Consider the following 16,054-nt stretch of genomic DNA (forward strand, 5'->3'; position numbering starts at 1 on the left):
TAACCCTGCATTTAAGATTGATAGCAGACTTCATTGTTTGAGAATTCCCTTTCTAATTCAAAAAAGTTAAGTTCTGCTTCCTGAGAGTGGACTGCTTTTTTGAAGAAACTCAAGAACAGAGATGAAAAGTAAAGTAAATGAACCACTAATTAAAGGCTTTTAGTTTGATCTTTAGGACTTTTGGGGGAAGAGGAGGATTGTCATTCAGTGGCAATATGTGTAAGAAGTTACATAAAATTTCACACCATGACTGTAGATAAAGCTCATTTGATATAAAAAAGTCATGAGCTTTTGGAAAGTTACAAGCAGGAGGAGTTATGTCTCATGGATTTTCTTTATTTGGCCTTCTTAGTTATATCTACTGATTCAATAAAATGCAAGTTCCTTAAAGCAAATGGAGATCTTTAATTTCACTCTAGCAGCTACAGGACATTGAGTGTTTCATGATTCATGGTAGGAAATAGTCTTGTGATGATATAACAGAAACCAAATTGTGTAGTACATTGGATCTATTTTTGCACATCAGTGCTACTACCATAAAGCACTTAGATTTTACCGCTTCCTTTTTTTCTGGCAAGTTACAAGGTCACTTGTGAGCTGCTTCATCTATGACTAGATATGAGAGTGTTTTGTGTAAAATAAGCCTTGAGATTTTCCCTTCTTAAAATAATGCCTATTCCTTATAACTTCTGAAACATGAACTGTGTAAACTGGAGTCTCATGGATTGTGTAAGCTCCTGTCATTTGGGGCTTGATGCTCAGGAAAATTACTTCTGCAGATAGCTTGCATGTTCTTTGTTTTTTCATACTTCCACAAGCAAGAGAGAAATATGTCTGGGAAGCTCTAAATTATTTTGCACTTTAGGATTCCTTTGTTGTTAAAAGTGTCTTGGGTTTTTTTCCCAATTTGCTGTAGTTTAATTCCAGCGGACAACCAAGTACCACCTGGCCACTCTTCACTTCCCCACTCCTCCCTCCCCACAGTGGGATGAGGATGAGAATCAGAAAAAGGTAAAACCTCTGGGTTGAGATAAGAACAGTTTAATAATCGAAGCAAAGTAAAATACAATAGTAATAATAAAAAAAAGGAATGAAACCCAAGAGAAACCAGTGACACACAATGCTCTGTTGCGTAGCGCACACTAACCAATGCCCAACCCTCTCCCCCAGTCATGATCAGCCCCTCCCAGCCAACTCCCATCAGTTTATCTATGGTGTGTGGCACTCTGTGGTGTGGAATATCCTTTCGGCCAGTTTGCATCAGCTGTCCTGGCCATGCTCCCTCCCAGCTTCTTGCTGGGAGGCAAATACACCTGCTCACTGGCAGAGCATGAGACACTGAAAAGTACTTGACCTAATGTCAGCACTACTCATCAACTCAAACATCACTGTATTATCAACATTATTCTTACACTAAATCAAAATATATCACTGTATCAGCTACTCAGAGCAAAATTTGCTCTATCCCAGCAGAAACCAGGACACCACTGTTGGTAACCATTCTACAGATTGATAAAACATCTTTTACTGTAATCTGAAGTGAATTAAATGAGTCATTGAACTCAGAGTTTATATTTAAACTAGAATAAGGCTGAACTGTCACTTCAGAGAGCTGTCTCCATTGCTATAGTTGAATGTTTCTGTTGTATCCCTCATTTCTTAACTTCAGCAATCCGGCAATCACGTGGTTACTTTGTCCAGTGCATTGCTGAAAACTGGCTCCTTAACGTAATCACATATTTCTCTGTACTGACTTGTTTACGATGAGACAACACTATTGCCAGGGACTGAGAGTGCCAAAATATACATTTGATGACAGCACAGTCATAAACTGATTGAAATAATGAAAATATGAAGCCCTTTTGTCCTGGATGTGCATGTACATACAAAACCAGTGTATGCAGAAATAAGCATCCAAGTCACATTTGGCTTATATATGGTTAAATGTTTTTCACATGCCCTTACAATACAGGTACTTCTTTTTACACTTCCACAGTCCATTGGGAACCTGAACTGTGCCCTTGTTCTAGCAGCAATCATTACTTGATCTGTCTTCCTGTTTAAAATTCAGTCTATGGTCTTACTTGTTTCTGCTGATAGCTGCTTCACATTAGCTAGATGCCTGAGTGATAACTTGAGTCATGTGTCTCCAGCTTGTGGCAGGATGAAAACAAAACAGTTTATATACCTCACTTAAAAGATAAGTCTGACAGGATATTGAAGAGTAAAACATTTTTTGCAGAGACGTAAGAGATGTCCTTTGCAGAATGTTTTTTTTAGCTTTTCATTTCAAATGCCATGCAAAATGTATTGTGATAACTTAAATTCCCCTATACACTTTTTCATAAAGCATACTCTGTTTCAGCACAGTCTTAGACCCAACTCCTCCTTAATCTGCAGATATTTTCATCAACTTGCTGAGAGTGAGAACAAGATCAATAAAAAGCACTGATTAATAGTTGTGTGCTTGACACTCAGGACAATGCTACCTTTATAATTTTTCTGCTATGGGAAATCAAAGGCAAATGTAGGAGTTACAAAACAACGACTCTTGAATGAATATTTACAGTGTAAACTAAATGACAATGAAAGAGAATGCTTATTATGTAAATATTTCAGAACCTTGAACAAATATGCTCCTTTTTCTCTTAAAAATCTAAAATTGTGTTAATAATCCAAATGGAAGGTCTCCTGGGGTGGAGGGGAAAACCCCATAAGTCACTGTATGAAAATGCTTGAAAAATTACTGGATTGTACAAAGTAACTTGCTAAGCTCAGGTTCCTTAGTTATCAGCCTGCTTTGCAGAGGTCTTTGTAGCAAACAGACTGGAAGAATTAGTAAAGGGAGTTCTGCCATAATTGTTTTATAGTACAAAGCTCTCTGGAGGGGAATGTGAAGTTACATCACCTAGTTTGACTGTGTCTGAATGTACAACGATCCTGATAACCTTCAAGCCTTTGGTAGTGGTAAGGATGGCTGGGATGGGTAGCTCTTTCTTGTGTTGCAAGCGGCGTGCTCAGAATTGAATTTGTTTTAAAATTTTGTAGGCTGCAGTTTGCAGTAGCTAACTGCAGGCCTGTACCATTTGCCTTTTTTAGTGAGCACATTTCTGATTGTATTGTAGAGTCTCTCTTGGATTCTTTCCTTGTTAGTCCTAATGTCCATACCTCCACACACACTCCCACACATCCTGGAAAGTGTTCAGAATGCTGTCTTAGAACTTTTCATTTGCCTCTTTAATCAAGTATAGAAATGGCTTAATAAGGACTAAACTGTTTGTATAGCAAACCCAGAGCAGGATTGGCAACAGCCCATCAAATAAGTAGATTGTGATATAAAAGCCTTTTTAATGTTTTCATTACAATTATGGAATTAAAATGTAATATCCTTTGATGTATATAAACATGTCTTAGGGGAAAGCTAATTAAAAACAGTACCATGTGTATTGTTGATTATTGGTGACAGAAAACGGTCATCATTGTGTCAGTCAGCCTGAATTTAAAATGGAAAGACTATCAGGAAGAATTAGATAGTGTCATGAATAAATACATACCAGTTTTTACTTAGAGTGTTTGAAAAGATTTTAATGATTACAGCATTGCATTCAAATAAGCCTTTTGTTGACTTGGTAATCTGCTTTATTTGTAGCATTTTATTTTTGGGGGGTTTTTTCTACTTAGCTTTTGCAGAGTGGTTGTTTTAATAGCTGGAAACATTACTGCAAAGACTGATTTGCTAGTCCATTTAGTATTTCCCATATTGCACTCTCTGCATTTTTTTTTTTTTTTTTTTTTTTTGTACCTTACCTAAAGCTGTATTCTGTCTTTAAAATCTGGACAACAGGAACTTTCTATTTATAATACTTCCTTGAAATTACATATTTTGTTAATATTCATGTTCTTTTTCATCACACCTGAAGGACAAAACAATAATGATTTATTGTGTGAATACAAAAAGTTGTTAATGAAAATGGTGTGGTTTCCAGTTTGATGCAGTTTATTTTCTGTGTTATGCTGCAGGTCTGTCAAATGGTTTTGGAGATGAAAGTAAAGAGAGAGCATTAGATGATACTCCAGGAAGAAAAGTTGAACCTCGTCGCCGCTGTGCATCAGAATCTAGTATTTCATCTAGTAACAGTCTCTTGTGTAACTCAAGGTAAAACTGTAAATACAAAATGCAGATTTGAGACTGGATATATCAGTTTTCTGTAGTGCCTGTGACCCGTGTTGGAGGATTGCATAAATTCTGGGAAAAAGAGTGTGTTTCAGTTTTCTCAGTTACATCAGAACTGAGATATCTTTCAGGATTGCTGGGATCCATCTGTTGCATTCAGGTTATTGCATATCCAGGCAGTTACATTTTTCAACTGACTGTGCTTCTCTTGCTCTGTAAAGATGCAGATATGTTTTTGCATATAGTGTCTTGGCTTCCTATCCTACTTCCCTAATCCAGAACACTAAAAATGTGTTTATTTTTCTGAGGACAAGAGAGAAGCAACTTACAAAGCAGAGTCTTGTACACAGAAAAGGTAGTTCAACAGCTTTGGAACTGTAGGTTGCTGGTAGGGTACTACAGTGATGATAGTAACTCTGTACCAAGTCTTGGCTTCCTCTCCATGGAGTCTGTTGTTAAAGACAGGACTGTCAGAACAGACATCTCTGCCACCACTGATGTCTCCATCACCAATGGTGCATTTTCTGAAAGAACACTAATCTCTGGGTGAAAGGTAGCTGTCTCCAGTCCTGGGCTATGAGGAAGGGACATACAGGAGAGTATAGGGTAAATCTGTTAGACAGAAAAAGAGGACTGTATTCATGTGTTCAGGTTAAGGGAATGGTGTTAATGCAGTCATGTTTGAACAGGCTTCCAGAAAGAAAGAAAATTTAATATGGCATCTATTCTAAATGTGATATTATAGATCAAATTGTCAGTAAAATTGTTCAGATTCTATTTTAAGATTTCTTGAAGAAAACTCAAGTGTGCAGAGAACAATTTTCACATTTTGAGTAGAGACATTTCACAATTGAAAGACTGGAATTTGTAGTGAGAAATTAGAGAATAGTTGTGTTTTCTATGTAGTAGAACTGTTGGAGCAGTGGAACTGTCTTTGCTGATAACTGCACAATTCTGTGTATGAAAATAATCAGGGCTTTGGCTTTTATGTTGTTTGTATTTGTTACTCAAAATATTTTTAGAGCTTGCTCCACTAATTTTACTCTTTACTAATGAAATTTAAATTCCTGTTCAAAATGTTGATTTATAGTGAACAATGTTAATTATCAAATAGTGGTTTTAATATTAATACTTTTGTAGTTTCAGTCTACCGAAGTGTGGTAAAGGTAAACCTGCCCTGATACGGAGACACACACTGGAAGATCGAAGTGAACTGATATCATGCATTGAAAATGGAAACTATGCCAAAGCAGCAAGAATTGCAGCTGGTAACTATAAATAATTGAATTCTTAATAGTATTGTATAATTTTGTTAATTTATTTGCCAGATTCTAACATGCTTATTTTTACTGCTTAAATACATTAAGCCTTCTGAGAGTGTTGTTGATATCCTTCCAGAAACTACTGAATTCTGCTTTTGACACTTTAAAAACTTCTAAAAGAATAGTATCTGACAGATAGTATACTGACAAATAGTATTTTGATTAATTTTCTCTCCTTGCTTGAGGAAATAAAAAGAGTAGATGACTTTTCTTTTACAGATCTTGTAAAACAAAATTAGTAATCATGTGCTAGATTAGTAACCCCTTACTACCATGTGGAATAAATTCTGACTAGGAAGAATTATAAGACTCTTACTTGTTTATACACCTGCAAAGTCTTTGAGTCTGGCTGCATGCATCTATCAGCTTGTGTATGATTTCCTATTCATCATTAAAATACCATTTTCTTTGCAGCTGAGAATAGTGTAGCTCTTTCTTGTTAGCTGTCCTGAAGAAGAGGTTTTTATGTACGAGATGTAGTTCTACATACATATTTTTTTTAAGCAGTCTGTAAATGAAGGATGAATTAATTGAAACCCTCATGGCTCTTTCTAACTAACATGTTAGAAATTTACAAACTGTTACTAACAGAGCAGAGAAATAGAACTTACTGTGCAGAATGATTGAACTAATTTTTTGTTATGTGATCACTTCACTTTCCATTTGCTATTTTTACTTATAAATGGTCTTAAATCACCTTTTTTCCCTAGTATATTTTTGTAATGTTGAGATAGAACATATGTCTGCATGCCACCTTTCATTATAAATAAGCAATTCTCATTTGAAATGCATTTTCTCTCAGCAGTAAGTATTGCCTGACTGCTGAAAGTACAGCTGCAGCCCCTGAACTGTATGTTGGTACCAGGTTTCCCCATACAAGAAGTGCTGCCTGACCTTTACAGCATATGAACTTGGATAACTTTTCCCCCGTTGATCACCACCCCCAGTTCATCTTTAGGGTGTAACTCACTGTCTTCAGATCAGTCTCTGGACTGTATCTAAGGGGGGATCAGTTGTGGTTTTGGTTGACTGAAAGGCTTAAGCCCATCTCAGGCTTCAATCCATTGCTGAGCAGTGGAGAAGATAATTGAGCATTCTGGTAGAAGTGCACAGTAACATAAACTCAGTTGTTCATTACCCTGCTTTTTGAGAAGAAATAAAACCATAGTGCTGCTGCCTGGAAACCTGTTGATGTTTTTGAACTTGACTGCAGGAAAGGGCAGGGCAGAGAAACCAAAAAAACTTGTTAAAAATAAATAGAAATCAAAATACAGGTTAGAATTTAGGCATAAGAATAGAAAGGTGTACCAGAGTAGTACTGTTAAATTACCAGGTGCTAATCTCAGTGTGGGTATCTAGGTATCCAGCACTTGGAAATATGTACCATGCAACTTGCATCTTCAAAACCATCATCTCTGTGACAGGATTGTCATCGCAGTTCTAAAAGAAACTGTTATTTGAAGTACCATAATTTTATGTTTTCTTTGGAGCTTTTTGAAAGTGAAAGAATTATTGGAATTTGGAATACACTTCCTAAGAACTTAGATGTTTTAAGATATGCTATTTCTAGAAGCATCTAAACCCTTACTCTTTATCTGTAGGCTTGGAATAAAGTAGTAATATCATGTAAAGAGCTCTTATGAATACTACCTTGTTTTTATTGGTATTTGGATTCTAAGGATCATGAGCTATTGATTAGAAAACCAAGAAATGCAGATTTGTCTGAGGTTTCATTCTGGAACATTTTAATTTTGTATTTCTTTGTTCTTAGAAGTTGGGCATAGCAGTATGTGGATTTCAACTGATGCTGCAACATCTGTTCTTGAGCCTCTAAAAGTAGTATGGGCCAAATGCAGTGGATATCCCTCTTACCCAGCTCTGGTAAGTGCCCAGATTCCCAGAAGTACTACAGTAGTGACTTTCTGGTCTAAAAACACCATGCGCAAAGTTAAGGTAATTGGTAAACTCCCATTCAGGTTGAATAAAGGTTGGCTTATTCTGCCCTCTTTACCATGCACTGAGTTTGTACTGTTATTGCAATGTCATATTTTAAATCAGTAACTTCTGCTACCCTGCCTGCCCTTTGAGATGTGCAGTACTCCTGTGTCACGGTTTAACCCAGACAGCAGCTGAGCCTCCTGGAGCCACTCGCCTGTTCCCCATGGGTGGGGGAAGAGTTGAAAGAGTCACAGTGAGAAAATTCGTGGTTGAGATAATGACAATAGGGAAATAATAGGGAAAGCAAAAGCTGTGCACACAAGCAAAGCAGATTCATTCACCACTTTCCATGGGCAGCAGGTGTTCAGTCATCCCCAGGAACACAGGGCTTCATCACATTTGGCTTGGTAAGACAAACGCCATGACACTGGCCGTCCCTACCTTCCTCCTTCGCCCAGCTCTATATACAGAGCATGATGCCATATGGGATGGAAATATCCCTAAGGTCAGTTGGGATCAGATGACCCAGCTGTGTCCCCTCCCAACTCCTTGTGCACCCCCAGCCTCCTCATTGGTGGGGCAGTGTGAGAAGGGAAAAAGGCCTTGACTATGTATAAGCATTGCTCAGCATTAACAAAAGCATCTTGATACTGTCAATGCCATTTTCAGCTCAAATCCGAAACATAGCTCCATAGTACCTACCGCAAAGAAATTGTCTCTGTCCCTGCTAAAAACAGCGTACTTGTCTCAGTAGTCTTAATTTCTACATTATTTATTATTTCTGTTGCAAAATGAGTATAAAAATACTCTTGATTCTGCAATGCATTAAAGAAACAAAAACTCAGTGGCTGGAATGAACTGTTCATACACTGGCTTGATTTATATACGAGTCTGGAGAATCACGATTTAATATGTGTGTGCTAAGGACAACATGAAATGTAATCATACAGAGTCAGGTTAAAACCTCTGGAGGTACATTATAGGACTCAAATACATTTGAATCAGATGCTGAAAATTTGATGATTTGATGATTGTCTCTTGAAAGGTGTTAGCGCTAGATTTAAACTGATGAGGAAGACCAGATGGTTCCTTTTCTGCTGCCTTCTTTATGTCAGCATTGGTGTTTCTGAGAGTGGGACAACTTGAGGAGTTAAACCTCTGTCAAGAGAAGAAAATTCTTCTGATTTCTGCAAGCTCCCCACAGTATTAGCATTCTATTAATTTATTTCCCAAAGTCAGTTTACTGTGGATTAAGATTGGTGCCAGTGTGGATGGTGGAAAAACAACAGAAGTTTGTAGAGTAGGAGATGGGTGGAACAGGCATGGATTAGAAAACTTTCTTTGGGTAGAAGCTAAGCTCTTCATAATGCTGTGAGCTGCTTGCAAAGGAGTTTTTCTATCAGAATGGTTAGTTTAATGTTAGCAGCATATTCCCTCTCTCCCTCAAGTTTTGTTTAGAAAGACTTTGTGACTGTAACTGCATGTTTTGCTGAATCATTACATTTGATATGCAAGATATTTGAAAGTTACACCTTTTTTTGGTTTTGTTTTTAAATTTTTGCTCCAGAGTTTGAATATGGAGCATGTGTTTTACAGAAATACTTAACAGCGTAACATGGGGTGGTTCTTTCAGGTATATGAATTTCAAACACCAAAATTTGAGGCCAGTTACAGCTTTTAGAAGTCCTGGTTTGACTTTTTCATTCTAAAACCTGCTTGTCAGTCTCAAGGTTGTACTAAGTGGAATTAAAATAGGACTTTAAGAAGAACTGATGCTGGCAAAAAATGCCACTAGGTCTCCTCTATGCCTGTTCAGCTTATGTCAGAAAGTTGTGTGTAACACAAAGTCAGTTTTATCCAGTAATTGTTTAGTTCATTATTTATTTTGTGTTAACTTACTTTGTAATACCTTCTTAAAATGGATTACATAATTTTAAATATGAGGAACTATCCTTTCTTCTCTCTTACAGATTATTGACCCTAAGATGCCTCGTGTTGCTGGCCATCACAATGGTGTTACTATACCAGTGCCACCTCTAGATGTACTGAAAATTGGAGAACAAATGCAGACCAAATCAGATGAGAAACTATTCTTAGTACTATTTTTTGACAATAAAAGAAGTTGGTATGTTATTGAAATGTATTGCTTGATGCAGTGACTTAAAATTTTAAAAACCAGTACCTTTGATCTAGAAGAAAATTGGAACATTTTTTTTCCATGGATATAATTCCTATGGAAGTATAAACTGTAAGATTAAAATTTCATATTTGAGTCTATATTTGGACTAAGATATATATCATCACTGAAAGATACCTTTTTATTGTCAGTTTGGAAAAAAATAGTATAAGTTATTAGTCTTCTTTATTTACAAGCTACTTTCATTTATTGACCTGATGAAATTGCTTCATTGCTTCATAGGTCTTTTAAAGTTATAGTGTAACATTTATCTGTATCATTCTTCATCATTGCTTTCTGAACTACAACACCTCTCCTCCCAGTCTGCTCAAGTGCATTTTCTTTGTATTTTTAACCTCTGTTTAGTTAAATCCTTCATTAACACTTTCATTTGAAGTTCTTAGCCTTTCCTAATTTTTCTTTTTTTCGTTAAACCTTCCCTATTTCTAGTTATTTTGGCATCAGCAATATGCTCTGTAAAGCCTGAAGGGGGATAATTCACATAACAAAACATTCTCTTTCCCTCCCCCATGGCCTTCAGTTTTAGGGCTGGTGGGAATTTTCTGGGGACATAGGGGGAGACACACTAGATATTTTGGTGTTCTTTTGGTTGTTAGGGTTGTTTTTGTTTCTGGTGGGGTTTTCCTAGGCATAGAAGCTTCTCATCTACCTTTCATCAACTTATTATTTTTTTCCTGTGTTCTCTGTAGACACTCTCCTAGTTTCCATACAGGTCAAGCTAACTAAATATGTCCATGTCTCATTTTTCTCTTGAATTTGCTTTTAGCTGTCAGTTTCCTCTTCAGATGAATAATCATCTGAAGATATTTATGACATATAAATGTGAAGATGAAGATGACGTATAAATGTGGCATCTAGTGATGCTGCCATTCTCTTGACTCCTTCTGTGCCAGTACGCTATCATTTAAATAAATTCTTGCCCAAAATTTAGAACTGATGTTTGCTGTTCTTCCCCTTAGATTTTTTTGCATAATTTCTGTGTTCTTCAGTTATTTTCTTAATTAATTGTTACGTCTTCATAATTATCTTTCTTCAGTTGCTCAGGATGCCATTAGCTCTTGCATTCTTCTGCCTTTGTTTGCAGAGAACATCTGCATTTAAACATATTCAGCATTCTGTTTCTTATTTTTTTCTCTTACTGGTGTCACCAGTGTAATGCATGTCTTTCCTGGTCACTTCCTTAATCATTGCTCTGATTGCTTCTTGATCTGGGGAGTCCTCTGCAGCATAAACTTTTCTGATTAGTCTGTATATGCAGGCAGTCCTAAAGAACGTAAATATTGTGCAAAGTTGTCTCTGATGGGTACTCTGCATAGATAGACAGGAAAAGACTCAATACTTCTTCCAGCCCCTTTCCTCCCCTCCACCCTGACCCCACCAACTTGTTTTGGTAATGATTCTTTTATTGTTATTATTTTGGCAGTTATAATTCTGTCTCTGTTGTGTCTCTTTTAGTCTGGAAACCCCTGTTTGTGATTTTCATTCATCTGCAGGGTGTGTGTCACCTTCAGTCTGTGATACCAGTGTCTATCCCCTATGGATTTTCGTATTTGTTTCTTCTTCGTCTCCCTGCTTGTATCTGGAGAACGTGCAAAGCTTTCTTTTAAAAATACCTTCTTAAAACTTTCTTTGATCAGTATTAAAACTGATAATGGTTACACTGCTGCTTTTCATGCTGTTATCATACTGTGTCCTTGTACTGACTCTTCACATTTTATTTCAGTGTGTGCTCAATACAATAAGACTCTAGTTAGAGTCCTTTAAAAGAATGAAATTATTTCAATAGCCAAATTTACTTATTTAAAAGAATTTTTTTTCAGATTTGACTTTCTAATTTCCTGTTGGTTTGGCTTTAAATGGTCTCCCAAACTAATGTTTTTAAACAAAAGGAGGGCATCTGCCTTCTACAGGATTGAGATTGCAGACTACAGTAACATATTTTAAAGATATTCATTAATTTACCTAATTTTTGTATTCCTTAATGTCTGTAACTTCAGAAAACAGGATTACAATTAAGATTTATGAAAATGACATAAATTTAATTTATACTTTAAAAATATTTAGAATGCTTTAACTAGAAGAATGGGATGTGGAGATTTTTTCCATTATCACTCCTCCATGCCTAGAATTTAAAGATATTTAAGGAGCTTAAAACAGAAAAGTACCCTGAACACGGAGCTAGTGGGATATCATACTGCAGGGTAAAAACATGCTAAAGCAAAACTTCCTTGCCAGTTTAGCTTTCCCCATAAAGAATAAATTGAGGTGCCTGAAATGTAAGGCAAAAATCCATCATCTGAAAACTCCTTGTAGTAATGGAAGGGAAAGAATGAAGAGAAACAATACTGTGTCAGGTGAATCTTGAGCCCGTGTCCACTGTTAGTTGCTGCTGTCTATTCTGCAACTGCATTAGTATTTTAGGCTAATTTTTTTCTGTTGATACTTAATCACTAAGTACATATCATTGAATTGGAATGTATTCTGTTTTATGGAAGAGCTTTTTTTAATATTTCATGTTCTTTAAATATTTAAGGCAAGTGAGCACTATCTTAAAAGGTGTTTTATTGTTTTGTGTAAGATGGTAAAGCTGATCTGTGATATGAGAAACATGGCATAGCAGCCCTGACATTTTTGGACAGACTTCTTGACTTTATTCTATATTTAATGGATTTATTTTTTGCCCTTTTCTTACAGGCAGTGGCTTCCAAAATCCAAAATGGTTCCCCTTGGGATAGATGAGACCATAGACAAGTTAAAAATGATGGAAGGACGTAACTCGAGCATAAGAAAAGCAGTAAGAATTGCTTTTGATCGTGCTATGAATCACCTGAGCCGAGTCCATGGAGAACCAGTCAGTGACTTCAGTGATATTGACTAACAGAGATTCTCTAGCAAGGCATGAAAAATACCACAGAGACTTGAACTCTACTAATGAGCCTCTTTGTCTAAAAGAATGTATTAAAGATACAACCCCTTAATTGTTGATTCAGTGGCTGAGTTCTGCAAACTTGAAATAGTTGAGCAATTCTTCTATATCACCATTGCCATATTGATTAATTATTTTATTGTGTTGTAGATTGGAGGATTTTCCACTAAACCTGTTAAAATGTCTTGTTCATAGTGTTCATAATTGTACATAAATGTATATTCAACACTTAACTTATTCTGATTTTAGAAGTAGCTCCTTAATTCCTTTTATAATTTTGCTAGGGAGGGAATTGGTTTTTGTTTTTTCCATGCTTTTTATTTTTTTTTTCCTTCTTTCTGAGGTTAAGTTACCTAAGCACCATCTTCCAGCTTAAGGTGTTTAGTGGATCTTAAAGCCTAATATCAAAATGGCATCAAATAGATGTTTGCCTAAATCATATACAGTATGGTGCTGCTTGTATCATTTCTTCCTTGGTCTGTAGCTTCTGAAAAAGACTTCTGAATGTTTGTGTAAATTGTTGCTCTTTGCACAAAGTACCACGTATTTAAGATTGATGTAAATTTACAATTACAAATATGTATTTTAAGAAAGGAAGTTGCGTTATTTTGGAGGGTACTTTGTGAGAAAGACATCAATAAAAAATATACTATGTACATCACTTGCAAATCACCAAAAACACTCCATTGTTGCCCAAAATGACTTAAGGTTGTTATTGTTTTAAACAAACCTGGCTTAAAGCCTGCAAGCACATTATTTCTTTCAAAACCATATCCCATTTATCTCCCATTGGTTTAATTTTGTTGATATGTGTGCCTCCCTGTGTTTTATTTATTGTAGAAAATGTATTAATTTGCTTTATAATGAAAAATAAAATTGACAAATATATTGATATGCATTTTTATACAGGCACATGAGAAGACAACTTGCTTTGGGAGAAAAATGTATTGGAAATTGTATAAAATAACTCGATGGTTTGTGTGTAATTTGGTTTTTTGGTAACTTGTAATTTTTTGTTTCCAATGAGGGGATTTATGTAACTTTTAATTTAGAACACTTTGGTAGCAATAGAAACTTTGGATACATTTTTGTATGGTACATGTGATGTATATAGAATTAGTACTTTATTTTTATTTTTAAGAAGTAAAGCATTATGTTTGGGCAGGGGGAAGAAGGAGGGTGGGTTTCCAGAACTGCATTTTTATATTAAAAAGAAAAAAAATAAAGTCAAGATATTGATTGTTGTAGCTACTTTATTCCTACCTTCACTGAGATACTGAATTTGTAACAATGAAAATGGCAAGGTATGTTTGCAATGTGATTTATAATGGCTCCATTATTTATAAATGCACTGTGTTTGAACTCTTTTGCAGTGATATCGTAAATACTGTACCAAGTTATATAATATGAAACACCAAATAATGCATATGAATGCACGAAGTATTTATGCCCAGCTTTTTTATAAAGGATTAGCAAATACAGCAAAACCAATACTTTTTAAATCTTTTTTTTAAAACTTCATTGAATAGCATACTTCATTGTTAAACCTGCTTGAATCTTTATTTTAAAGGGACAATTACTTTTTAAATAGTTTTTAATGTTTTTATTCTCTATTGTTTGTAATACCCCCGTAGAAGCTTGAAATAAAATTTCTTTCTCAACTGTAAATTTTGTCCTGAATTTAGCCCCTGAGATTTTGCTGCAGTGCCCATTTTCTTACCCCGTGACTGAGCTGTTCCAGAGGCACTGGGCCAAGAAGCTGAATGTTCTCCTGTGGCACCCAGCATTGTCCTTACTGAGTGAGTCCTTTGCATAGGAGGTATTTCCAGTTAGCTGAGACCAGTGGCCTGTGATAGACCCTGGTAATTAGGGATGAGCTGGATAAATTTCACAAATGATCAAGCAAGTGGTTTTCTCAGACTTGACAGCAGATACAGCTTTAGGGAGAACAGTGATGGCAAGTACCCTGGAAGGACCATCACTGAGGTATACTGCTGTGATGGCCACAACAGCCACATCAGTTAGAAAAACTAAAATCTGGTTGTTCGCATTAAATATAATGATTTCAAGGATCTGCTGTGCAATCATGATCATCTTTAAAGGGAATGGAGCCTAATTTGGACAGTGTTGGGACACTAGAACCACTTGTCATCATTAGGACTCTGTTAAAGGTGTTAAAAAAATACGCTGCATCAGATTTTATTTCAGGCTGGTTCCACAAAATGTTCTCAGATTTTTTTATGTAAAACTAGGTAACAGTTCTTATTTTAGTGCACAGAGAAATGGCTTTTTTCTGTCTTGGACCTTTGAAAACTGAAATGCAGTTACAACAAAAGTTGGAAGATGACAGTACTTGTATGATCAGAATGTGGATACCTGTGAAATACAAAGTGTCAGTAAAAAAAACAAACGCACAGTTGCAAAATGATTGTTCAGAATGTTCCCTACATTCTCAGTTGCTTCACACACTAGCAACATAGTGGGGGGAAAGAGCTCATCTTTTACATAAAATAAAAAGAGCATTAATTTACTTATTTTGGAACATTTTTTTTTAAAATCACATCTTCAGGGAAAGCTCTAGTTTGAATTTTGCTCAGACTTCCAAGTCTTAAAATTTTTCCTTTCAGAGGTAGTTTCTTCAGTTCTTGAAGAAGGAAAATGTCCTGCCTTCATCTTTGAGGCACTCAGGAGAATTATCAGCTGGAAAACTTTACTGATTTAAAGAAGCCTGGTCAGTATCCTGACAGCACACTACATCTTCTGATGGTACTGGCATGAAAGGCTCGTTTATTTTTTGTTCTGAAAAATATTTTGTTCAGTGGAAACTCTGAAGAAGAAATCCCAGGAATTCTTCCCAGATCCTGTGAGGGGAGGTTACAGTAGTGTCAGTTGCTGTTCCCGTACTCTCTTGTGGTCAAGTCCAGTATCGTCCAGTGGCTCTTGAGATTGGGTCAAAGTTTAAAATAATTTCTCAGACTTGGCAGTCTTTGGTGTGACTGGGTGTTTTGAATGGATTTTATATCTACTTAGCAAAGGAAGTCTGAGCTCCAAAGCTGCTGTATTTCCAAATTCTGGGGCCTAGCCAGATACAATGGTCAGATGAGTGCGTGCATACTGGAGTGCACTTCACTGTGTTTTAGACCAGGTTCCTCTACAATGGTAATAACAACAAAATAGAGTTGAAATTAGTATTCTAGTGGAGAGAAAAACTGGAACATCACTTTCTGTCTTGTCAGCTTCTTGGGGAGTGTTACAGTTGTAATACAGGGTGTAAGTTTGCACATTCACTTCTCAGTTCTGGTGTGATCATTTCCTGTTAATACAAGCATGAGACCTACATCATCAGTTAAAACGAAATATGAAACTGTCTTCTTGTATCAAAATATGAGCAATTATGTTATAAATATTTAGGGGGAAAATGACTAGAAAATAATGGGTTTTTTTTAAAAAAAAGTTTGTTGCCGACCTCAGTGATTTTTTGGAGAATGTTTGTTGTG

At 36.1% G+C, this 16,054-nt stretch overlaps 1 protein-coding gene across 6 annotated transcripts in view; it reads left to right on the forward strand.

The window, feature by feature from the left end:
* The window catches only part of LOC131593113 (bromodomain-containing protein 1-like), a 56,787-nt gene extending 40,933 nt beyond the window's left edge, over nt 1-15,854 (forward strand). For 3 of the 6 annotated variants that reach the window (XM_058865335.1, XM_058865336.1, XM_058865333.1), the window contains exons 9-13: nt 4,021-4,156; nt 5,315-5,442; nt 7,268-7,377; nt 9,405-9,559; nt 12,326-15,852. In XM_058865335.1, the coding sequence (XP_058721318.1) occupies nt 4,021-4,156; nt 5,315-5,442; nt 7,268-7,377; nt 9,405-9,559; nt 12,326-12,509 (713 nt within the window). In that variant the 3' untranslated portion in view covers nt 12,510-15,852. Of the gene's footprint in view, nt 1-4,020; nt 4,157-5,314; nt 5,443-7,267; nt 7,378-9,404; nt 9,560-12,325 lie in introns of all 6 variants that reach the window. The other 3 variants (XM_058865334.1, XM_058865337.1, XM_058865339.1) reach the window with 3 other exon arrangements.
* The last annotated feature ends 200 nt before the right edge of the window (nt 15,855-16,054 follow it).

Source organism: Poecile atricapillus, chromosome Z, assembly GCF_030490865.1.
Source record: "Poecile atricapillus isolate bPoeAtr1 chromosome Z, bPoeAtr1.hap1, whole genome shotgun sequence".
NCBI lineage: Eukaryota > Metazoa > Chordata > Aves > Passeriformes > Paridae > Poecile > Poecile atricapillus.